We start from the raw sequence: 26487 nt of genomic DNA on the forward strand, positions 1-26487 counted from the left end.
TGCACACTGCTGGAAGAGTTGAGTAGCTAAGTGTTAACACCATTGTTGTAAAAACCTATGCTACTCCAGGGACAAATTATCTCCTCACGATTTGTTCCTTCCCCATTCCTTTGTCCTTTTGTCTCTGTCTCTCTCTAATAAAAAGGTCGGTTTCAGATTACAAGCTGCCTGCAGTCTTTTCACTCAAATTAACACAGCAGACACCTAACCAGGTGCCAACGGGTACAACAGTGGTGCTGTTGGTAACAAAGGGGAAGACAGCCTGAACCCAAGCAATGGGCCCTAGGTGGGAAAGTTGGGTTCTACATCTCAAACAGGTTCCAAAGGACAAACTGGCCGAACCTACTATCGCATCAGCCATCCCTATCGAGACAATATGTGAATGTGTGGAGAGAAATCTACGTCGTAGTGTTGCAGATTTCCTTCATGGGAACTGCTTGCAAGTGGGCCACCGATGCTGCCATGGCTCTGACAGAATGAGCCTTGACATGACCCCCAGGTGCAGTCCTGCCTGGGCATAAGAGAAGGAGATACAATCTGCTAGCCAATTGGATAGTGTCTGTTTGGCATCAGCAACGCCCAAACTATTCTTGTCAAAAGAAATAAAAAGTTGGGTGCGCTGTCTATGGGTTTCTGTGCACTCCAGATAGAAGGCTAAGGCTTGCTTGCTGTCCAAACCGTACAGTGCTCATTCACCTTGGTGCATATAGGGCTTGGGAAAGAATATTGCAGGATGACTGACTGGTTAAGATGGAAATCCATCACCACTTTAGGCAGAAACTTAGGGTGCATACACAAAATCACTCTGTCTTGATAAAACTTAGTATAAGGTGGTTAAGTCACTAAAGCCTGGAGCTCACTGACCCTACATGCTGAAGTGACTATCACCAAAAATATGACCTTCCAGGTCAGGTACTTCAGGTCACAGGTATGCAGCAGCTCAAGTGGAGCTTTCATCAGCTAAGCTAACATCATGCTGAGGTCCCAAGACTCAGCGGGAAGCCTTAGGGGAGGCTTCAATTAAAGCAGACCCCGCATGAAGCGTACAACTATAGGCTGTACAGAGATGGGTGTACCATCTACACCTTGGTGGTATGCACCAATTGCACTGAGATGAACTCTAATGGAGTTGGTATTTAAGCCAGCCTTCAATAGGTGTAGAACACAATCAAGCAGTTTTTGTTTGAGGCAGGAGAACAGATTTAGAGCCTTCAGCTTACACCACATGGACAACCTCCTCCCCTTCAGTCCATATGACTTTCTAGTGGAAGACTTTCTAGAAGCCACCAGGACCCGAGACACATCCTCTGAAAGATCAAGCAGCTACAGGATCAACCTCTCAACATCCAGACTGTGAGCAACAGAGATTGGAGGATGGGATGCCGCAGCCTGCGGCATGATGAGATCTGGGGAAATCAAGTCTCCGGATGGACAACTCCGTTAGGTGTGGAAAACAGACCTGTCTTGGCCAATGAAGGGCTATGAGGACCATAGTCCCCCTGTCCTCGTGAAACTTCAAGAGAGTCTTTGCCAATAAGGGGATGGGAGGATATGCATTTAGAAGACCCCTGCCCCAATGACTGGCGAGGGCATCCAAGGCTGGACTGCTGGCTGACCTGTACAGGGAGCAGAACAGAGGCACATTTCCTGTTGCAGGGGGACACAAACAGATCTATATCCGGGCTCACCCACAGGTGGAATATCTGATTCGCTACCCCTGGTTAAGGGACCACTCATGGGGCCTGGAGGCACGAATCAGCCTATCCACTACCACATTCTCTGTCCCAACCAGGTACATGGCCCTGAATACCATCCCGTGGGACAGGGCCCATGACCAGATCTGGACCACCACCTGACACAGGAAGTATGATCCCATGCCTCCCTTCTTGTTGACATACCACATAGCTACTTTGTTGTTGGTGTGGATCAGGACAAATTTGTTGGACAGCCCATAGCGCATACCTGATCGCCCGAAGCTCCAGGAAGTTGATTTGACAAGAATGTTCCTGGGCAGACCAGAGACCCTGAGTGCTGAGCCCATCTACATGAGCTCCTCACCCCAGGGTGGATGCATCTGTGATTAGGACAATTTTTCATATGCACTCTAACCCAGGGAACCAACTCCAGAGTAGATGCCATAGTACCTAGTAGTTGCAGGTAATTCCATGCTTTTGGGGCTTGCTGCACTGAACATTTCGTTACCTGTGTTTGAATGTTAATATTCTTTTTTGTACCAATGACATCTGACCTAATTCCATATTGAACACTGCTCCCAAGTGTTCCAATTGTTGCACTGACTGAAGATTGATTTTTGCAAAACTTGATGACCCATCCTAGCCTTTGTAGCAACACAATCATAGGTTTCTATCTTCCCCACTCTCTGCAAAGGATTTGTTCCTTATTAGCCAAGTATCCAACTATGGATTGCAGCCACAGTGACCATTACCTTTGCAAAAGTCCTTTGTGCCGTTGCTAGACCAAATGGCAAGGCTTTGAGTCGAAGTTATTTCTAACTGCACTCCCTTATCAGAATATGAAAATAGGCCTCTTAAATCCAACGTTAGAAACTCACCTTTTCTTATTGATGCAATTGCGGACCTTCGAGTTTCCATATGGAAATGAGGTACATGCAAGCTCCAGTTTACCATCTTTAAATCTAGTATTGGCCTGAATGTTTCATCCTTCTAGGGATAACAAAGTATACTGAATAATTATCCTATTTTTCCCTTGCTGTTGGAACTGGACAAACAGCCTCTAACACTATCACTTGCTTACGGTAGCCGGAATTGTAACTACTTTCCTTGAAGATCGAACCGGGGAGCAAAAAACCATCTTTTTACAGGTTTGGCTATCTCCAGTTCATAAACCATTCTTTATGAACAGTAACAGATCCTGCCTGGAACATATTCTCAGATGTATGTCTTTTACTCTTAAAAGCCCGAAAAGCTCCAGGTAAAAATCTAAAACATTCTTGGGAATATTCTAAAGACGAGTGACCCACTTCTTCATCTATTACCTCCATTTGAATATTTTCCTCAGGCCTTAACATTGGAGGCTCCTGAAAATATCTCATTTCACTCTCTGCAGACCCAGATGCTGAACAGGCTGTTTTCAAAGTGGTGGCTGCATCATTCTCAACCACTGAGCAGCCTGGGTTAACGGTCCCCGTAGAGCCTGCAAAGTGTTTTGCTTTACATTTTGAGATGGAACCTGGCTCACTATCCTTCTTTGTTGAGGACTGAGCCTTTTTTGGTTTCTCTCCTTGATCCGTGGATCTGCGTCAATCAGAACATGTGAGGCTGTCAGCAGCTGCGTGTTTCCTTCCAAAATCCAAGCAACGCCTAACTTTCTCAGTCATAGTAAGTAATTAACAAACGTTCATGTTAAGTAAGAGCTTTTTCTCACCAAAGAGTTTACCAGCCTTGTTACCTCCTTGAAGCAATGCTAAAGGCAATCCTCTCTTACTCATGAGGTCCTGACTAAACCCAAAATTCAACCCAAAAATTACTCTTAATACCAGTTCCTTAGCCTTCTCAACAGTAAAACAAAAAAGGGTGTGCTAAAGATCAACCATCCCTCCAGGAGCTGAAGACAGAGAACACTGGCAATACCGGTTCTGAGCTAAGTAAATATATATTTAGTGATGTCATTAAAAGATTTCTGTCTCGTTGCTGGATAAGTGGACTAAACCCACTGGTTCCTGATTGATGGCGCAGAAGGATAAGGAAGTGCATGTTGATTCCCAATTCCTCTCTACGATCCTGGTTCTTGTGCCTTGCCTCGCCTTGCCTTCTCCAGCCCACCTCGTCCTATGTGTCTTGTCCAGTATATCTCTGTCCACCCTTGGCTTGACGTTTTGGATCTTGACCTCTTGCTTCGACCTGACCACAAATTCCTGCCACCTGGACCAGACCCCTTGCCTGAACTTGACCACAATTGCTTGCGGCCTGGATCTGATCACAATTGCCTAGTGCCCTTACCTGGACCTGACTACTCTTGCTAGCTGCCTGCCCTGTCCTTGACCTGCCCCTGACTCCATTAATCTGCTACCTGTCCTGACTTCAGTGTGCCTTTGGATTTTAGTCATCTTCACCACTCAAGGGACCCACCTAAGTTCTGTCAGCCGCCTGAACCCAAGTATTAACTTGCGGGGGAGGTGGCTGGTAAAGGTGAAGCTCCAGATTGTCCCACTACAGGGCACATTTGCCAGTTACCCGAGTAGGCCTTGTGGGTTTGCCCTCGAGGCTGCGTCAATTATGCTGCAGCACAAAGGGCTCATACACCCGCCACCCTTCACATCCACTTACACAGGTAACGTGCATTTACATGAGTAAAACCCAGTTTTAAGCATGTAAATGCTTTTGAAAATTACCCCTTAGTAGTTCTGGCTGCAAGGAAGAAATTTTCAAAACCAACCCACCTTGGTATAAAGTGCACAAGTACTTTTTACCCTTAGACTTTGCATTCAGTTTCAAAGGGAAAAGTATCCGATGATTTCTACACCTGATCTTATTACAGGGAGAAACATTGCTGGAAGAGAACACATGTAGAGTAGAAGCTTCAATCTGGGTGTACTATTTTCAGAGCATGCCCTCAGAGCCCCCTCCCCCTAATCTGACTACAAGGACATGCGCGTGATTTTAGCCAGGCTGAGGAAAGGCAATGTCCAGTCAACCAATTTACCCGGGTAAACGGCTTTGAAAATTGCTCTTCTGAACTTCAGTGAACCAACTTCTACAATGAGTTGCATTAGAAGAGAGTCATAACGAACCGATATTTTCGGTGAAGAGAGCCGATGTGTAAAACATTTTAGAGACAGAGAGAGAGAGAGAGAAAAAAAAAGAGAAACAGGTTAAAAGAACTCCTGACATTAAGGATATATTCAATGTTGTCCTCAGCATTAGGAACTGTTGAGGTAGAAGCTGTGTTATAGGAATGACTTATTTTTAAGAATTTATACAAGCTAAATCCCTAAAATCTACAACCCATAAAATAATCCTCTGCTCTATAATTCAAGGGTGACTATAGGATCCTGCACCTAAGGATGCTGATGCAGCCTAACCAATCAGAATGTTTAATTCTAGTCTAGAATAAAGCAGGCCCTTCAAGGTTTGGCATGCGTTACATATTTCTTTCACAAACTTTCACACCATACCCATTTATGGTATGGTAGGTAGGATGCAATTTTAACATAGTTGCTGGTGTGTGGATTTCACATGTTCTCTAAGGAGTTTTGTTTTGGGTTTTTTTGGTAAAAAGTTGATTTGGGTGATTCTGAGGAACATTTATTTATTTATTTTATTTAACATTTTTTTATATACCGAGGTTCTGGTAACAATGTTACTAATCACTTCGGTTTACATATAACATTGAAATGACTTAACACGTGTGTCTTACAGAGAACAAGGAAAGGAGGAACTGGGAAATAATTAAATTACATAATACATTATGAAATATATCATTTTACATAACAGAAATCTAACATACTAGAGATTAGGATCAATCATGTAACAAGTGGTACTGCTTGACAGACTGATTTTTAAACATAGCCCCACCCTTCCTACTTCCTGTTATTAATATGTAGACTTTTAGAAGGCAGAGGCCTGATTTCATGTGGCTTTCCTCAATTAAATTACACCCAATAACCCACCTGGCTCTGCTTCTTCCCAGTCATGCCTTGTTCATTTTCTCTTACTGGTTCTGTTTGTGTGTATTGACTAGATTGTAAGCTCCAAGGAGCAGAGCCGTCTCATGTGAATACGTTTGGGAACATATTATCGTATTTTTCCCCCAAAAGTGGGGGGAAAATGTCTGTGCATCTTATGGAGTGAATATAAAAAAAAAAACCCAAAAATCTAACAACCCCCATCAGACCTGCCAAATTAATTTACTACAACCCACCCCCCCAAGACCTGCCAAAAGTCCCTGGTGGTCCAGCGGGGGTCCGGGAGCGATCTCCTGGACTTGGGCCATCAGCTGCCAGTAATCAAAATGGCGCCGACGGCCCTTTGCCCTTACTATGTCACAGGGGCTTCCACTGCCATTGGTCGGCCTCCGAAATGCCTGAAGTCTCTCTGCCAACTAACCTCCAGTACACTGCTCTGCGAGTGGTTCAAAGAGGTCATAGGTTGCTGTGGCTCCATCTGGCATTGTGAGGAATTTTCGTAATCCATAAGGATGTGGGGAGCTCACTCTCCCCATTTTCCCATAAAGTGCTGTTTGGATATGACCACTCTTCCCCCAGATCAGAGGTGGAACGTACCTGAAAGAGGAGGAAAACAAAAATATTCACATTTCCTGCTCTGGTCAAAACCAAGATAAAATTTTAACTTTCTTAGTAAAAATGCATCCAAGCGAAAAAAAAAAAAGTTATCTGCCTTCTGGGCACCCATGAAAACATTATGACCTAAACAATTAAAATGTGAGCCTCACTACTGTTAATTACGTTACATCAAAGTACAGGGTTCCTCAATCACACAGGATTCCTAATTCGAGTCAAAGTTCAGAAGAGATTAAAAAGATATAAATGAAAGCATACAAAAAAGGAACCTCTGATCCATATTGACTTTTTTTTTTTTTAAATCAAGTAGCTTCCTCCTGCTCTTTTGGTTTTAAGGCTCCATTTGAAGTATAGTGCCACAGCCATTTGCAGGGATTTTTTTTTCTTATTTTTTGAAAAACGTTTCCCAGCTGGCCCAGCTCAGAGGACAAGCATGCTCTTGGATAACCTATAGACATCGCTGTTGTCTTCCTCCTTTGCAGAGCCTCTGCACACTTCCTTCTTTCATATCCCCATCCTTGACTGGTACGAGAAACAGAGCATAACTCATAATTGAACGCAGATCTTCTGCACAGCGGTAAACAGGCACTTCCCCTTGAGCCAATGAGTCAGCCCTAAATACCACTTTTTCAACAGTATTATCCCTTATGCTGGCCATCAGAAGAATTTATGATGCTTAAAAATAAAAAAAAAAAAAAACTTTTAAGCCCAAGTGCCTAGTTACACTTCATATTTCTTAATCAAAATAGCTTTTATTAAAGTGGAATTGTATTCTTACATAGAAACACAGAAATGACGGCAGAAGAAGATCAAACGGCCCATCCAGTCTGCGCAGCAAGCTTTCACACTTATTTTTTCTCATACTTATCTGTTACTCTTGGCCCTTATTAGTAACTTTTTGGTTCTAGTTACCTTCCACCCCCGCCATTGATGTAGAGAGCGGTGCTGGAGCTGCATCAAAGTGAAGTATCAAGCTTAACTGGTTAGGGGTAGTAACCGCCGCAATAAGCAAGCTACTCCCATGCTTATTTGTTTACCCAGAATATGCAATTCAGTCCTTGTTGGTTGTTGTCTGAATGTAAATCCTCTTATCTTCATCCCCCCCCTGCCGTTGAAGCAGAGAGCTACACTGGATATGCATTGAAAGTGAAGTATCAGGCTTATTTGGTTTGGGGTAGTAACCGCCGCAACAAGCAAGCTACTCCCCTGCTTTTTTGTGAATGCAAATCCTTTTTTCCACCTTTCCTCTTGCCGTTGAAGCATTGAGCAATGTTGGAGTTGCATTAACCGTGTGTATGTTTATTGAATTCGGGTATTAAATCAGCAAGTAGTAGCTGTCATACCCGCAAGCCATCCCCATGCCTCTTCTCTTCATTCACATCCTCTAGACTTCATGGATCCACAGTGTTTATCCCACGCCCCTTTGAATTCCTTCACAGTTTTGGTCTTCACCACTTCCTCCGGAAGGGCGTTCCAGGCATCCACCACTCTCTCCATGAAGAAATACTTCCTGACATTGGTTCTGAGTCTTCCTCCCTGGAGTTTTAAATCGTGACCCCTGGTTCTGCTGATTTCTTTCCAACGGAAAAAGTTTGTCGTTGACATTGGATCATTAAAACCTTTCAAGTATCTGAAAGTCTGTATCATATCACCCCTGCTCCTCCTTTCCTCCAGGGTGTTCACATTTATTCAACAAAAGGAGTAAACAATAAAAAACCCACAAGCTTAACTGCAGTACACAAAGGCCAAGTCAGTTATCCATAGCTGTGTGGTGATTCTGTCAAGTATGTTACAGGAAATCTTCAAGAGCCACTGAATCCACTCATCAGTTCCACATCATTAAACAGAACCTCTGAAGGCAAATACACTGACTGTGTGTTTTATGTATTTCCCTAGTCAAATCTATTTAGCCACAGCAGTACACTGTACAAATAGAAAAAAAAATCATGATTTAGTGACATAGGAGAGCAATAATCATTACTGACTGATACAGGCCACGGTTTTCCATCTATTAAATCTGTACTACTGGGCTGGCCTGGTGGCTATGCCATGCATTGCACTTGAATTTAATTATTGGGCCAGGACTCTGCACTCCAGGCCTGGAGCAGGGGATGCTGCAGAGGAGGGAGGACGTCCGTCATTGCACAGTGAAAACTCCTACTGGCCGGATTTACAGACACCACAACTGCAGGGTTCCAGGAGTCCTGATGCACGGTCCTCAGCCGAGGCCTGCTTAAATGAGCTGGAAACCACAGACATACGGGAAAACTGCTGGGCTAAACAAGGAAACACAAACAGACACACACGCAGGCTGTACTAATTTCCAAACACTAGAGGCACCCTTGGCCAAACACTGAATTATTTGACTTGGTTAAGGTTATATTTGTTCCTCAACATATGTGTCCGTACGCCTCTTCTTCTTGAATAAATTTAGCTACATGACACTTGGCATGAGACCATCTTGTTTTGTATGTAAAAGGTGGTTTTTAGTTAAATACAACCAGACCATAGAAAAATAATTCAAATCATCTGCAGATGTGCAAGCGAAACCCGTCCACTATACCACGGATGGTGTAGAGAGTTTTCAGCTGGAAAAGAAGTCATGACAAAGAACTGCAGCAAAATTTCTGGAGAACTCTCTAAATTTAAGCCAATAAAAAAAAAATAAAATAAAACAAAACAAACATTGCAAATACATTACAATAAAAATGCTAGCCAGTATACAGCAGGTCCTGAAATTTCCAGTGCTGAAATCCTGGATTCCAAATGTTATGATGCATAATCAAAATTGTTTTCTTAAAATCACAAACCTTTTCAGAAATATTAAAGAATCCACTCATCGAGTAATGTGTGCAGTTCTGGTCACCGTATCTCAAAGAGGAAACAGCAGCACTACAAAAAGTACAGATGGAACGGCCTCCATGCGAAGGAAGGCTGAACAAGTTAGGGCTCTTCAGCTGGGAGAAGAGATGACAGCGGGGATACGATAGAGGTTTATAAACTCACGAGTGGGGTGGAATGGGTAAACCGCTTTGAACACAAGCGTGGTAAGATTGCAGTATAGAAAAAAATCCTCGTAAATAAATGAATCAATAAAAACAGGGACCTGTTCGTTATCCTGTCAAATAGTACTAGAATTAGGCTCCATGAGGTTGATATTCTAAACTAAACATTTAAATCAATAACCTGAGTTAGACGGATAACCTATGAATTATCCAGCTAAATGGCTTTGACTATTGACACCCATGAAACTAATATTGATAGTTTTAAGATAAATTAGAAAAAGTTGGTTTTTTTTCAATTGACAGACAGCTAAGCTGAGGAATTTGTTGAGAGTTGAATGTGGTCGAAGCATCAAACATAGCCAGGTTTAAAAGGGGTTTGGAGAAGTCCCTCACGGAAACATCCATAAACAATGAACAGCCAGGTAGACTTGATGGAAAGCCATCGCTTGTTCCCTGGAACAAGGAGTGGATCTACTCTGTGGGATCTGCTGGGTACTGCCAAGTGACCTGGATCAGCCACCACTGGGAGACGTCTGACTCAGCAAGACATTTATTTTTATGTTCTTACAGGTTAATATTCAAAGTCATTTAGCTGGATAACTCACAAGGTTATCTGGCAACTTGTTATATATTGGGGCACTTATCTGATGAAATTATAGTTTGATAAATCATTATCCAGCTACAATATAGCCAGCTTAATTTTTTTTTTTCAAAGCATTCTGGGGCAGGGTAAAGTTAGCCGGCTCATTTAGCTTATTTTCAACTATAATCGGCCAAGATAGCCCGCTAACTTTAGACTTGCCTCAGAGAAGCTCTAAACGTTATCCGACCACATATCTGGATATAAAAAAAGTCCTCTGCCAGCTGCGGCCCCCTCTCCAAACCCATGTAATAGGTACTGTAAAAATGACACATTTTGCGCTGCCCTCCCCCTTTATCCAGTACTTGTGTCCACCCTGGCCCTGCACTACACTGTAAGAGACACACACAAACGGGTGAAAGTGAGTTAATGGCAGGAGAGGTTAAAAAGAAGTATATGGTCAAAGCAAAACATAATAAGAAAGAAAGAGGACATATCAGGACCTCAGAAGAGAGACACTGAGATCTAGTCGATGCCAAATGGCAGATGAAATTTAATGTGGATAAGTGCAAGGTGATCCATATAGGGAAAAATAACCCATGCTATAATTACATAATGTTGGGTTCATTATTAGGTGCTACAACCCAAGAAAGAGATCTAGGCATCATAGTGGATAACACATTGAAATCGTCGGTTCAGTGTGCTGCGGCAGTCAAAAAAGCAAACAGAATGTTGGGAATTATTAGAAAGGGAATGGTGAACAAAACAGAAAATGTCATAATGCCTCTATATCACTCCATGGTGAGACCGCACCTTGAATACTGTGTACAATTCTGGTCGCTGCATCTCAAAAAAGATATAATTGCGATGGAGAAGGTACAGAGAAGGGCGACCAAAATGATAAGGGGAATGGAACAGCTCCCCTATGAGGAAAGGCTGAAGAGGTTAGGACTTTTCAGCTTGGAGAAGAGACGACTGAGGGGGATATGATAGAGGTGTTTAAAATCATGGGAGGTCTAGAACGGGTAGATGTGAATCGGTTATTTACTCTTTCGGATAATAGAAAGACTAGAGGGCACTCCATGAAGTTAGCATGGGGCACATTTAAAACTAATCGGAGAAAGTTCTTTTTTACTCAACGCACAATTAAACTCTGGAATTTGTTGCCAGAGGATGTGGTTAGTGCAGTTAGTATAGCTGTGTTTAAAAAAGGATTGGATAAGTTCTTGGAGGAGAAGTCCATTACCTGCTATTAAGTTCACTTAGAGAATAGCCACTGCCATTAGCAATGGTAACATGGAATAGACTTAGTTTTTGGGTACTTGCCAGGTTCTTGTGGCCTGGATTGGCCACTGTTGGAAACAGGATGCTGGGCTTGATGGACCCTTGGTCTGACCCAGTATGGCATTTTCTTATGTTCTGGTTAGTGCCATTGCTTTAATTAAGCTGCACAGTGGCTTCATGTGAGAAAGAAGCTGGAGGATTATTATAGCTCGTGACTAAGGCTTTTCACAAGCTGCTAACAGTCCTTCACAAGGAACTTGGAGACTTCCCAGTGAACAGCTAGTCCCCGTTAGACAAATATCACGCCTTATCTTGCTGCTGGTTCCAGCCCTAACACATTCTCACATCTCTCCATGATGAGGCCTTACAGCTCATCATGTCTGATTATAGCCCGTGAGGTGGAGGTACAGCGCCTTTTGACACTTCCCTCCATCCCACCCCACCTTACCTTGATCCTGGCCTAGGACTTCTGGTGTTTTGGAACATCAAGGCAGCAAAATTAGATCCAAGCCCTGGAAGTCACATGCTGTGCTACAGGAAGTGCTTGCAAATGAAAAAAAAAACAGTGGCATCCCACCCACAAAAGGGGCCGATGCAAAAAAGTGTGCTCAGCATCGGCCCCTTTGTGGGTGGGATGCCACACAGCCGAGCGCACCGTATAACCCGCAGTCGGACGCGGGTTAAATAGGCGCTAATCCACCCCCTAATGCAATAGGGGGATTAGCGCCTATTTAACACGCGTCCGACACGGAGTGAATGCGATAGCGCTCATCACATGCAAATGCATTTAAATGAGGCTATTACTCATTCACTCCTCATTAAAAAAAAAAAAAAAAGTGTGCGTCTTAGACGCACATTTAGCTCTCAAGTGTTTACGCCTGCCTGGTGCAGGCGTTAATAGCTGAGCGCATGTAAAAGAAATACAGAAAAGCTGAAAAATCTGCTTTTTCTGTACTTAAGTAAAAAAAAAAATACCTGGGCACACCACCGAGTTAGGAAGACAGACGCCAGTAAACTCGGCCTCTGTTTTCATAACTGGCCGAGTTTATCGGCATCCATTTTCATTACTGGCAGCTGTCGCGCGTTCGTGTTAGCGAGGCGGCGTTAGGGGCGCGCAAGCGACCCTAGCGCCTCCTTCCTAATTTCCATATAGCATGGCGCCCCCCTTGAGAAAACCATGTGGGCATTAAGAAAGCGGGCGCTGACTTTTCAGGGCCCACTTTCCGTGTATTTTTTTTTTTTGCATCGGCCCCAAAGGAAGAGAAGAAGTCAGTGACTGTGGCATCTCTGGGTTCCTATAACTGAAGTGCCACCAACAGCAGCCGGAGAATGTCAATGTGTAAGGTACAAACTGAGCAGGAAGTGTTTCAGTCGCAGGCAGGGCTGGCGAAAGCACTAGGCGAACTAGGCCTAGGGCGTCGAGCATTAGGGGGCATGAGCGGCGGCGCCAAAGAGACGTGGAAGGGCTGCCTGGGCGCCGTGAGCATGCGGTGCCGACCCACCCGCAGCTCTCGGCACCGAGTACGCACCCGGCTGGAGCCGCCCTCCTCCCAGGGACAGGGAGGACCCTCGCTCGCTGGCTGGCCCGGACGGAAACGGGGCTGGAAGCTCTCTGCTTGCATCTAAGGGGGCGGAGCTTCTGCTTTCCCTCTCTCTCCCGCACTGAAGGGCTGCCTGGGTGCCGTAAGCATGCGGTGCCGGCCTGCCCGCATCTCTCTGCACTGAGTACGCACCCGGCTGGAGCCGCCCTCCTCCCGGGGACAGGGAGGACCCTCGCTCGCTGGCTGGCCCGGACGGAAACGGGGCTGGAAGCTCTCTGCTTGCATCTAAGGGGGCGGAGCTTCTGCTTTCCCTCTCTCTCCCGCACTGAAGGGCTGCCTGGGTGCCGTGAGCATGCGGTGCCGGCCTGCCCGCAGCTCTTGGTACTAAGCATGCACCTGGCTGGAGCCACCCCGGGAAGGGGGGGGTGGCTGTGCCCTCTGGATCTGGGGGATGTGTCGTGGGCTTGGTGTGGGGCTCTGCAAACGAGCAGCTGCTACACAGGGGCCGGCTGCACGCCCTGCCCATCTCTCTGTCTCCTCTCCCTGCTAGCCAGGGCCACCTGGCAATTGCTGCGAAAGGTTTGTGCACTGGGAAGGGGGTGTGGGAGAGCTTGGAGCCGCCATTGCTTGAGTTGCATGAAACACAGCCGAGGTGAGAGGGGCTCCGGGCACGGATGGGGGTGGGGGGGGAGCTGCCAAGTTGTGAAAGCCTCGGGCCGCCTTGCGGTCCCTGCGCCCTACCTCCATCTCGCTGCTGCTCTTCAGGAGCACAGGGGCTCGGCAGGGCGATCTCCACACCTCTTTACTGCCTCACATGGCTTGCACCCCCCCCCCCCTTATGGGGGTGGCCGCAAGACAGAAGGTGCCTAGTGCTCCTAAATCCCCTTGCACCGGCCCTGGTCGTAGGCTCCTGGCAGCAGATCCCCGGTTCTGGTTCTAAGTGAGCTGGAAGCCCACTGGAGCAGATGAAAACTGGTGGAGTTTTAAAAACCCCACCCACTAATAAAAAGTGTTGAATACTTAAGGCATTAAAATATTATTTATTTATTTTAAAATTCTTATCCTCCCTCAGTTTTCCCCATTACCTTACAGAATTGTTTTTAAATTTTAGTAAAAGGACTTCTCTCCTTACACACATGCTAAGAGGACGAATCATGGAAAGAATGAGAGAGAGCTGAAAGCTTTAATACGATTACGTAGGAAAGCCGCATTGGGGAACATAACTTATCCCTTAAGATTCCTTGGCAAACTGGGCTATGCTGAGCCGTCCAAGACAAACTCGCTCCCAGCAGGGGTGACTTTCATGTAACAGGACCTCTGCGTGCCGATTTAATGGCAACAGGAAAAGTAACAAGATTGTTTTTTCCCCCCCAAAGCCACCGACGAAGGCGGCGAGGGAGAGCCCGGATGCCTGCGGAACAATCCCCAGGTCTACGGAGGAAAACCTCCACGGGATATTCACATCTTTGCAGATCAGGAGGCAAGAGCTAAAGGGGGCGGGCCAAGAGGACACCAATTAATTTGGTATTAAATCGCTGCGGTCCCTTTTGCTTAATAAGCAAAAGAAGACGCATCAAATCAGACCTGTCTCCAGAATTTAGCAGAGGAAGGAAAACTAGTGGGGCCAGCCCAGCCTTGAATAATGAACTCCTCAGTCCTCCAGTTGTATGCATTCGTCATTAAGCCTCACCCTTTCAGCTGTTTTACATACACCCAGCTCACAAATAAATATAAATGCTACAGTACTGAATGAGTATCCTAATTATAATAATATATTTTAAGCCAGCTTATTTCCAGAAAGAACAAATATATTTATTTCTAATCCACGTCACAAAATGTAGAACAGCAGGAAACAGCAACAAATCTTTTGGCCATATGCCAAGTGCATTTTTGGCTCACTAGCAGAGAATGTTCAGAAATATCAACGTTTTTGGTCTTCACGCTATATAACTAAATAAAAACAGACTATAAAAGGATTCAAAGTTTTGATACTGAATCCAGTTCAAAAAAAACCATGAGGAGCGTGAAACCGCTTTAAGATAAATCAGAGATCTGCCAAACCACTGTGGTCCAATATCCTCATTGCAGAGGTACTTCTGAAAGCAGCAGGATTCTGGTTATTCTTACAGAATCAAAATCTCAGGGGAGGACCAAGACTGGGTAGGGTAGGGTAGGGAAGTAGCTTTCCTTCTGCTCTAGTACTGCTCCCCTTCTCCCTCTCTAATACATATCCACCCCTTGTGCCGTCTCCTCACAGCTGGTGCCGTCTCCTCACAGCTGATACCCCCCCCCTTTCTCCCCAAGGCAAACACGTCTACCCTCTCCAGCTCCCTCCCAGCCAGTTCCTTTTCATATACACACCCTCTCCCAACCACTGCCGGTCTTCCTCCACACACACACACACACACAGCCTGCATAACACCAAGGGCAAAAACCACCACTCCTGTGGCTCCTGCACTGTTACCAAAGCACAATGCGGCCAATGCTACAGCCATAGGCGTGACAACCCCCAACCCCACTGCTATGCTCTGCTGTCAGGTCCTCTGCCACCGCCGCTGGCTCACCTAACGCAGCCTGCCTCTGATGGTGCAAATGCCCACCTCAACATCACTCTCTCCACCACATATTACTGGTGCTCCGAAGCCGCCCACGCCAGGGTCACGACCCCTCATCAGCCTAACTCTCCTGCCTATTATTGTAATGCAAGATGCCTTTCCAGGCCAGACAAAGAATTATTATAATTGGAGGCGGTTCAAAGGCATAGTGACCTGGGGGTGTGGACTGTTTGCAGATTTGATCATTCTTATGTTGGATAAGAGGTCTCACAAAGAGGAGAATGCTCAGGAACTTTCAAGACCGGGTGAGGCCCTTCCTCCGACGCAACGACCTGTGAGGTCTCATTCTCCTTGATGGAGATCTCTTATGTTAGTATAATAAAAAGGTAGCACAACTGAAGGGAGTCAGGTTTTCCCTAGTATCGGTATGGATACTAAAATGTGTATCTGGAAGATTAAAAAAAAAAAAAAAAAGAATTAGAGCTTGCAATTTCATCTTTTCCTCATCAAGGATGACAAGCGAGTGAATCTGTATTACAGTAGCAATTGTTCAATCACCGCAAGAGTTCCACGTTTCCTGTGCAATGTCGCAGGGCCACTGCCTCCTTCCCCCACCAGGGGACCCAAATGATCTGAACTTGTGACTTTTTAGCTCCAAAAGCAAGGACTCTGCTGTGCAGCCCTCTGATAGCAGAGGCAGCGGGGGAAGTGTTTACTTCAGGGCAGCCGCTCATCCCTTACAGCTGCAAAGCAACCACCACGGTGAGCAGGAGAAATTCTCAAGAGCACAGGGAGACGAGGCCATCGTAAGAAGGAAACAGAAAGCTCCTAGGGCCTAAATGGACATCTAGGTTAGAATTATCTGCGTTCGGTAGTTTAAACTCCTCTCGGGGGAAAAAAGCTTGTAAAGTGTTTTTCAATAAGTTAGTTAATCTTTCCCTCTAAATATTCCTGTTTAACTAAACAGAGTAACCAGAAGAAAAACTAAAGTGCGTAACATGCAGTTCTTAGGATATTTTGCATTAGCTTGATAAGAAAATGCTTTTTATCGAGTAAGCAGGTTAAACACAAAATGTGCTCTTTTCAGTGATCCACAAATGACTTAGAATGATTTTCTGTTATGCCGATATGTATGTGTACAGAAACACAAGTGCCCTACAAAAAGGCAAAATCATTAGCACTTTTACGTTTGTGGAATATTTCAATTACTGTAGCAGGGCTCAGCTGCAAAACCAAGCACTTCCTGTTACCATAGGAAACGCCGTCCCTCAGAGCCAGAAGAAAGTTCACGGCCGCACAGGGGCCCTCTTCTCCTGGAGGGCTGCATCCTTTGCCAGGTAACTGGGCCACTGGGAGTCGTTAATTGGTAGATGCGTGTTTGCATGTACGCTGGGTAATATTCAGCGTTAACTAGCACTACCTTATTAAGCTGATGGTCTCAAACTATCAGAGTTAAGCTACTTTGCAGAGGGATTCAGTGGTGCCTGCCGTTAAATCACGGGGCAACGCCACATCTGGAAAGCCGAGTGCATTCTTCTCTTCAGGAAGAATGAGGGTGGGGATGGAGAAGAAAGCAAAAGGTTTCCAGTCGCTCTCATGAAAACAAAAACACACACACACAAAAAAAAAAAAGCAATTAGAGGTGGAAAAACCCACTGAATATCTTCCCACTGAATAAAATGGGATGTGTGGTAAATAAAAACCTTACTGCACCTTTGTGAACCAGCCTCTCAGTTCAGACTCTTTTCTGAATTATTTTTACTTGTCCGTATAATATATGAACTAAAAACCTTCAAAATGCACATAATTAAAAATATTTTGTTGTACCTGTTGACTTTCTTCTGCATTCATTGTCTGTCTACTTTGTACTCTCTCTCTCTCCATCTGGATCCTCGCTACTCTTAACTTCTATCCTTCTCTCTTCCCAACATTACTAAATCTTCAGATCTCCCCTTCTTGTCTATTTCTTTTCAACCTTCCATTACCCTCTCTCCATTCCTATCTCCACCTTATCCCAAATTCCTTCCTACCCACATCCTCTTCTTCTCCCTGCCTGTTTTCATTGCCCTCTGCCTCCCACTTTTTGCCCTCATCCCGTCTCCTCTCAGCCCACAGGTGTGGAAAGAACGTCAGCCATGCAGACGTGCCCATGGTCCCCTGGCTCCCTCGCCTCTGTACTATGTGCTTCTTGCACAGGGGAGTGTGCACAGTTTGAGAGGCGAGACAGAGGTAGGCATGAAACCATCAGAGCATCTCTACTCCAGCAACGTCCCACTGCTGTCTTGGTCAGGGATCGAGAAGGAAAACCACCAGCTTTCAGTGGTCACAGACCCACTCAGCTGAGGTGGGGGTTGGTGGGAATTTGACCCAGCCCGGGAGTCTCCATTTCAGCTGCCCAAGTGAAGTAAAAAAACGTAAAAATCTTTCTTCAAATCAGAAGCCCAAGTTAAAAAAGTAAATCAACTGATGCTCAAAGCCAGTCATCGAGTCTTCAAGCCAAAGGGTTTCAATCAGAAAAGTATTATCTTGCAATGCCAGTGAGACTTAAAGGTCATTTCCGGCAATGCAGGAGGAGTTTTAATGTATCTTACAGATCACTGATCATCAGACATGGTGGAGCATTATCAGGTACAAAAAAAGAGTGACACAAGAGGAAAGCCCCTCAAAGATTAAAGAGAGAAAGAGCCCCAGTGTACATAAAACCTGCAAAAGGTCGTTTGTTTCACAGGATCAGTTTAGGGATCACCTAAGCCTCCTTACTCTCCAACTCTGAATCCCTAGCATGGCAATGCCTCAAAAAAAAACAAACCAAAAAAACACACAAGAAATATCACTGCTGTAGGACAGACTGCAAGGACAATAACATTCTCAGAACTAAAGCAGTTATTCTGCACATAAATCACCATATCAATAAGACTTCCTAATGGCCCTGTCCTGAATGGATGCCGGCAAGCAAATCTAATAAAAGTACACACTGCTAAAAACATATTGAGAAACACTAGCACCAGCTGATAGGCTTGGAATCTCAGATTCTGAGAGGCACGTCAGTCTGGCAGATGAAAACCGCCACATTTAGGCAGAACTAAAATACAGTGCAATATTAAGGACTGTACGTCCAGTAGGGCACCCACTATGCAAAATAACTGGGACCACTGTCACTGTACCCCTCTAAATTGTGCATGTGCACATGGCAAAACCTAGCATGCACAGGAAATCCTGAAATTATCTTCATTGTACCAGCTCGTAGCACATACATTTAGTTTATAAAAAGTTGCACAAAGGAAAGTTAGATTAGAAGGAATATTGACCACAGTAGTTCCAAAATAAAGGAAGTTCCCCAGATTTGTTGTTCCAGATAATAGACTTTTTTCCTCAGATAAAAGCATGCATGCCTGCAAACCCATGATTTTTTTTTCTATGTAATGGGTGTTTTCAAATAAAGGAACTTCAGATATAAAAGTGCTTTACTATACAAAGCAAATATTTCATTCCAACCCTGCAGCACATGATATACATAAAAAAGCAGATGATCAATCAAGTTTCACCATTTTCCCATAAACCCTACAAGATTAAATTTACATAAACATATTATACATCAGCTTTAATAAGTTTTTGGTTCAGTCCCAATTTTTATCTAATCTTCAATATACAGTTGGGCCTTGTTTCTGATGTGCGAGTATAAAAAAAGTTAGCAAATAAATTCAGGTTCATATCGATTATATCATTACTTTAATGGCAGTGTCACTTGGGGACTTATCTGCAAACATGAAAATACCAGGATTCTTTATCGCTTGACATTTTGTGCCATGGTGTGGATTGCTTTTGTACAGTTCTCTCTATTTCTACAAGAATGGTTGTTTAAATCTTGCAGAACATAAAAAGTTTCCTTTAATATCTTTGCCATGCAAATGAGCGATAAAAGTGACATTTTGGAACTGCAGTGTAATCTGACGCCGAGATAGAAAATAGACAGAATTACAACAGCCATCATCAGAAATACAGGGGTGTAGTCTGGGAGTTTCTCCTGGCTCCTCCTTTCAGAAAAATCAGAACCAGTGCTGGGGATCCTGGTACCATGAGCCTTCATTTGCAAACATTCAGGAAATTTTTCGCCCTTTTTTTTTTTTTTTTAATTTTGAAAACCCTCCCACTGTTCCTAGTTTATATAAAAGAAACAAACAAAAAAAAACCCCAAAACAACTCTATGAATTGAAAAGAAAGAAAAAAGCGAGTTCCTGTAGAAAATCAGACCGCAGCCGCACAGACAGGAAGCTAAGCTTCCTCATTTACAAAATGACCCTGTGCAAGATTCCTTTCCCACACAGGCATAGGCTATGATAATCATCACCTCCTTTTGCAGAATACTTGCCTCAGATCGGTTGTTATAAGAATCAACGTAACAGGAACCTTTTTTCTACTCGGAAACAGTTTCTCCATCACGGTCTAAAGCTTTGTTGAATTAAATGTAGCTTTAGACAGTGATGAGAGAAACTTGCTGAGAAAGTGGTAGAATATGTTAAAACTGCTTCTCTAGCTACATAGGCAGTTCTTTACTTTAAAAAGTAAGGGAAGTGCTAAGGGTGGGAAGGCTTTAAATGGATTTCCTAGTTTTACTTTTGAAATAAATTGCATTTTTCATGAGCTCTGAAGAATAGCCTCATGCTACAGAAGAGCCAGCGGCTGGAGCGAGAGTCCACCGAAGAGCTAATGGGAACCACAACTGGCTGGTGCAGTCTGACAGCTCAGAGGCAGTGCCGTGGGAAGCCATGCGGGCAATCTAGGGTCCATGCTCGAGAATGGCTTCTGCTCCATGGCTCAGCCAGGGCTGGGGATGCTGCAGAGGCCGTGCCTATGGACGGGAGGGGGGAAGGAGTCCCGGATACTACACAGCGGTGACTCCTAGCAACCAGATTCAGGGTGCCGAGTTCTGGGGCACCTGACTTAGGACCCTCGCTGCGACGGGGAAGTCCTGATACTGTTTCATGAATGTCGGTACAGAAAAGAGAGTTAAACAAATAAATAAATAATTGCAAATGAAGGCTCATGGCACTGTGGCTGAAGCAGGAGGACACTTCTGATAAGAGATGGAGACTCAGAAAGGAGCAGGAGAGGAGAAAACAACCAAGCCCAAAAGAAGGATTCCAAAGGTTTAAGGAAACTAAAAGTGCTTCCAGTGCTCCTTAATTCTTATGCCTCAGGGAAAAGGCATCCTACAACAAGGAGAGGAACATCACAATGCATGGGAGATTCCTGCTTTTTTCATAGGGATGTCTATTAGTTTTGTGTATAAATGAATGTGTGTAAAATGTTTTCATGTATAAAATTGATTTTATGCACACACAAGCATCGAAACATTTTAAGCTTGGAAACAAAAACAAAACAAAACACACACAACCTTTTCTCTGGTGCAGACCCCGACTTTTAAAGGAAAACACAGTCATGGAGGAGATTGTAGTATATAAAAGATTTTTAAATAAACAGATACACAGATCGAGTGATTATACCACAACAAACGTCAGATGTCGAGAGCAGGAAAAAAACTGCAGGCTTTACTCACTCTTTGGTCAGCAACGGGCAAGATTTGATTAAAAAGTGAGACAAGGGTGTATCTTGGAAGGTGAGCTCCGGAGGCGCGGTTGGGCTTTTAAGGTTCAGGCAGCGGACGATAACATAAAGGGCTGCGGCGACTGCAGCCAGCTTCATCCCGTCAAAGACGGCGGGCATCTCCGGCGTTTCCAACATCGCATTCATGTTGAAGCAGGAAGGAGGGCGCCTGCAATGGAAAAAAATGTTACATGAAAGTACTGAAAGGGAAGGAGGATCTTCTACAGGATTTTAAATATAATCAGGATGCACAGAGCAGGGGGAAATAAGCAAAAAAAAGGTAATGCAAGAATTGAAAATGGATGCATTAAAAGGATGGCGGTTTAAAAGGAATTATTTCTAAGTACTCAACATTAGTATAATGCTGCCACTTCTATAGAAAAACAGTTTGTAAAATGGGAAAATCAGCAGAAGAACAAATCCATTTACATTGTTATTCAAAAATGCTATACTGGAAAACGATTTCAATTAAGAGATAAAGAAATATAAAAATAATTTCCAGCATGACTGAGATCACCCAGAGGGTAATTATTCTGACATTCTGTCCAGCTAAGTTCAAATCTTAGCCAGATAAACCAGGGGCTTTAAAAATGTCCCTACTGCATTCACTTTCTCTGACTTATCCAGCTAAGTTTTTATCCAAGTGCCACAGAATTTACCCAGATAAAGTAATATGATTAACTTAAGTCCAACTGGGATGAAGGCGACCAAAACAAAATTAGATCAGTGTCAAGAAATCCTTTAATTATAAATGGTAAAAACCCAATGCCCCGGTCTCAAGAAATGCTTTAATTATAAATGGTAAAAACCCAATGCCCCGGTCTCAAGAAATGCTTTAATTATAAATGGTAAAAACCCAATGCCCTGGTCTCAAGAAATCCTTTAATTATAAATGGTAAAAACCCAATGCCCCGGTCTCAAGAAATGCTTTAATTATAAATGGTAAAAACCCAATGCCCTGGTCTCAAGAAATGCTTTAATTATAAATGGTAAAAACCCAATGCCCCGGTCTCAAGAAATGCTTTAATTATAAATGGTAAAAACCCAATGCCCTGGTCTCAAGAAATGCTTTAATTATAAATGGTAAAAACCCAATGCCCCGGTCTCAAGAAATGCTTCAATTATAAATGGTAAAAACCCAATGCCCTGGTCTCAAGAAATGCTTTAATTATAAATGGTAAAAAACAAATTTGTTTTGCTCGCATTCCTGCTGCATTGGATCACCTTCCATATTGTCAGTTTGGGTGAAGGGCAGGCCTAATCTGGGTATCTTTAGCTGGACAGCACTGTATATTAGCGCTATCTAGCTAAAGGTCTGCTGTGCCCCCAAAATGCCTCCAACTCCATTTCTTCTTATGCGGACAAATTTTGTCCAGGCAACAATTTGCTTGGACAGAAATTTACCTGCTGAGAAGAGGGATATTTTTAAAAAAAGATTTGTCCCTTAAATCCGACCATGAACAATTGTTGGTAAAATGCCAGACTACAAGTACTGTAAATAAATAACTCCTGAGGTTACTCAGACTAATCTTTGAGTATTGACTTCTATGTTACTGAGACTATTTGCTGGGTGAGAAGGCTCCAGTTCCATAGAATTATCTGAAATCTTCTGACCATAAATGGTAAATGCAAAGTGCACCTGGGCTACGCGTGCATGTTCCAGACCCCTTGATATTGTGAATATTAGCTCCCTCTAAAGTTTCCAGTGACAATATCCTCACTGTTTAAACACATGGAACTATCAAGCTATCAAGAGGCCTCCAAGTAATCACCCTGGATGGTTAACTGTGAGGCGAGGCATTTATTTAATCACAATATAAAACAGGACATTCCTTGGGAAAAGGAATCCCGTTATAGGAAGCTTTGCAGCCAGTTTCTGAAGCAAGACAAGGTCCCTCCGGTGGCGCAGGACCCATACTTGCTCCCTTTTTTGAGTTCTGGTCAGTTGAGGCGTCTTGCAGGGCACATCGTTACTGGCACATGCAGGTCTTCTCAACTTCTCCCTTTCTCCTGTTAGAGTTTGCACAAGGAATACAGGGTGTGGTAGAAAAACGACATACGCAGAGTCAGGACTCTTCATCCCAATGCAACCAGTAGTTAACGTAGAAACACGATGGCAGAAAAAGACCGTATGGCCCATCTCGTCTGCCCATCTAACAGACTTTACAGCAGGCTATGCTGAAAGGGGTTTCTTTTTTTTAATTCCCCTTATAGGTTCTTACAATACTATAAGTAGTCGCAGTACATGTGATATGGGGAGAGCAGGGAACGAGGATTCTGTTCTTTTGTCTGACTTTTCGCTCTAGAATAGTTTCACAAACACGTACTGTACATTCTTGTTTGGTGGATCCAGCATTTCAGGAAGCTGAATGTCTGTCCGTGTGTGTACATATAGCTTAGCTAATAAAACAGTATGTTCCCTTCACAGCAATAACACACCTCCAGGGTTGTGAAAGGGAGTTTTTACAAAAACTGTTTTGCTCTATAAAACCTTTTTTTTTTTTAATGGTCTCTCGTTTTCACGCATTCCATTCCATTATGAAATGAAAGTGTGGAAAATGCAGCTGTTGGGATGTTTTAAAAGTGGATAACTTAGCTACTTACAGAACAGGACACCAGGGTTCAGAAACAGGTAGGATGTCCTGTGGGACTCCCCAGGGTTCATCCCTTTCACCCCTTTTGTTTAATGTTTACTTAGCCCCCTTGAAGGTATTATTTGATCTTTTGGTTTTTCTCCTTTTATCTATGCAGATGGTATCCAAATTGCTGATTCCTTACACCAAAATGTAGTATCTTCAGTCTCCAGTCTTAAAAAAATTGCCTGACTGCAGTTAGTACATAGTTGAAAAAAAAGTTTTTGGTTTTAAATTAGAAAAAAAAACCCCAGATTTTGTAGATTGGATGCAATCTAGAGATCCCCACTGATGGCTACTTCATGATGAAGTGAGTCATTAGGAGTTAAATTGGATGCAACATGGAAAGTCGTATTAACTCTGTTTTACTAACAGCCTGTGGGCTCTTGCATTTGGTGAGACCGCCCCCAGCGTATCTAAGGATAGTGGAGCACACGCAAAGCCCGGCCTCCAAACGGAGACTCCCCTCGCGGCTTGGGTATCCCCACCCCAGCTGCGACATAAACACCACTTACTAACGGCAGGATCTGAGTAGCCATTTGTGAAACCGCCAAAATCTGGGTGGGTGGGGTGCAGAGAAGGGCAGCAGCACGGGGAGCAGAAGGAAAAAGGGATGCCGCACCGGCCGTGCCCCCCCCCGGCTTTTATGGGCATGCGGTCTAGCCTGCCCCCCCCCTTCCCCTTGTGACCCAATGCCTCGCATTGCATTCCCCCTCTTCTACCAGGTCTGCCCTGCTCCTGGCTGCCCTTGCGCCTGCACCGGGCCCATCATTTCCCAGCACACGCCCGCGCCATCTCTACGCGCCGCCGACATCGCCCGATGCTAAGCCCTGCCACACGCGGCGAGCTGCCCGGGCCCGTGCAGGTGAGTGATCCGCCCGCATCCCCCCGCCCCCCCCCCTCGCTCCAGGTGCGGTGTCAGGTTATCGCAGGCATCCGAACAGCAGCCCGGCGCTGCGCCCGTTTTACTACAGAAAGGGACTCTGTTTCAGTTCTGCTCAAGCAAAGAATTCCTTTGAATAAACTTTATTTCATAAGTACAACAACCTCCTACATATTTAACTTCAGTAAATGCCCAGCTGCTCAACTGACAGGTCTGCATTTTACTTATAGAATATATTAATAGTTTAGGGTTTTAGCTCACTTCTCCAAATGATACATTATTAGAATTTGGGTACAATAAGTCCCTGCCCAAGAGAGCTCACAATCTAAGGGGCCGATGCAATATAAAGCGCGGAAAGCGGGCGCTGAAAAGTCAGCTCCCGATTTCTTAACGCGCGCGTGGCGCACGCAAGGGGGGGGCGCCATGCAATACTCAAATTAGGAGGTCAAGCGACCCTAGCGCCTCCTTGCTAACGCGACCCTGCCACGGCTGCCGGTTATGAAGACCGACGCTGGTAAACTCGGCAGCCATTTTCATTACTGGCAGACAGCCGGTTATGAAAATCGACGCTGAGTTTACCGGTGGTCTGCCGAGTTTTGTTTTTTTTTTACTTGAAGTACAGAAAAGCAGTATTTTCTGCTTTTCTGTACTTCTTTTACCTGCGCTCAGCTATTAACGCCTGCTCCAGGCAGGCATTAATAGCTGAGCGATAAAGTGGAATTTGAACCCTGGTTTCCCTGTTTCTCAGCCCAACAGGTAAATCCTCCTCCTGCATCTTGCTGATATATTGAACTCGGATTCAACACTGTGTTGCAGAATAAGAGATAAGGAGGAGAAATCAAGCTTTTCATCCATACCAATAATCTCCCTTCTATCTATCCAAACATGTACACCAAGTTTCCGTGACACCTAGACACTTTGCCAGGTTTCAGTATTAATCTCTATTAATTTTCATCTCTGTTCAGTACTCGTTGGTATTGTTATGTTATTTTATATATCCCAAGTTCCCCGATCCAAGTTTCATCTACCTTGTTCGATGTAATCGCATACTTTCATGCTTTTTTAACGTTATAATATAACCGAAATGATATGTAACATTGCTACATGAATTTCGGTATATAAAAATGTTAAATAAATAAATTATGAAAGTTTAACATAGATGGCAAATTCTACATTACCACTCCTGTAAGCCCTATCACTTAATAAAAAAAAATTAACTTGTTCTTAAAAAAAAAAAAAAGCTGCAAAGTATTGTGAGTTCCCCTAGATGCTTACAAAGATGAGACAAAGCCACTTACTGGTGTAAGATGCAACCTGCTGCTGAAAGAGATGTTGTATCTTCAGTGAAGTGCTTGGTGAAAATATTCAGACAACCAGTTTCTTGCCTGATTACGCCAAGAAACCAAACATATCATGACAAAATTAACACAGAGAAACTGGAAACCTGCAGAAATGAAAAAAACATTTACCTTAAGAGGCTTGACACATTTACTAATTTTTGCAATTAGAAAACTACTAAAACAGTTACTTTAATGCACACAATATCCCCTTAACGTGAACATACTGGATCGTAATATTTGTGTGTAATACAAAACCATACCCTGTGTCCGAGTTCCTTCACCAAGAAAATAATTGGGAAACTGGAACCCCTTAGGACCTTGTTTACAGCTTTATTAGAACGTAGTACAGATAAGCTCCATATGGAATCAGCCACAGTTCTTCATAAGAGCGCAAAGCAAACCTCATGGTGCAAAATTATATGTAATTTAGAACAAAAATTAAACAAAGGAAGAGTTGCACAAAAAAAATTATATAATCTATGTGCTCAAAGTTAGTGACGCTTTGTGGAAAGAGATCCCAGGCTTTTATGTATGTTCCTAGACTCAATTCCATACCCGCGCCCCCAAGAACTGTCCAAATACTGCTCCCAGAAAATGGACTGTTCTGCCACGCCTCGCCTTCTTTCCACTAAGGACATCACAGAGCAGACTCCTGGAGTCTTACAGGGAAAGCAAGACCTACGCTGAAAATGTCATTTTCCTTTAGCAGTAACAGAGGTGGCAGCAAAGCAGTTCTGCTCGGAAAAAGAAGATGATCTGATCTGAAAGTTACTTGAGATCTG

At 44.0% G+C, this 26487-nt stretch overlaps 1 protein-coding gene across 3 annotated transcripts in view; it reads right to left on the reverse strand.

Annotated features, from left to right (window-relative positions):
- Positions 1-26487, reverse strand: part of ABHD2 (abhydrolase domain containing 2) — an 81758-nt gene that overhangs the window by 42612 nt on the left and 12659 nt on the right. For all 3 annotated transcript variants that reach the window (XR_003852323.1, XR_003852322.1, XM_029574445.1), the window contains exons 2-4: positions 25664-25809; positions 20803-21018; positions 6087-6262 (exon numbers count right to left, since the gene is read on the reverse strand). Coding sequence is in view for 1 of the 3 variants with exons in the window: in XM_029574445.1 (XP_029430305.1) it covers positions 6087-6262; positions 20803-20996 (370 nt within the window). In the remaining 2 variants the exon portion in view is untranslated. The remainder of the gene's footprint in view (positions 1-6086; positions 6263-20802; positions 21019-25663; positions 25810-26487) is intronic.

This window comes from Rhinatrema bivittatum, chromosome 13 (assembly GCF_901001135.1).
Source record: "Rhinatrema bivittatum chromosome 13, aRhiBiv1.1, whole genome shotgun sequence".
Classification (NCBI taxonomy): Eukaryota; Metazoa; Chordata; class Amphibia; order Gymnophiona; family Rhinatrematidae; genus Rhinatrema; species Rhinatrema bivittatum.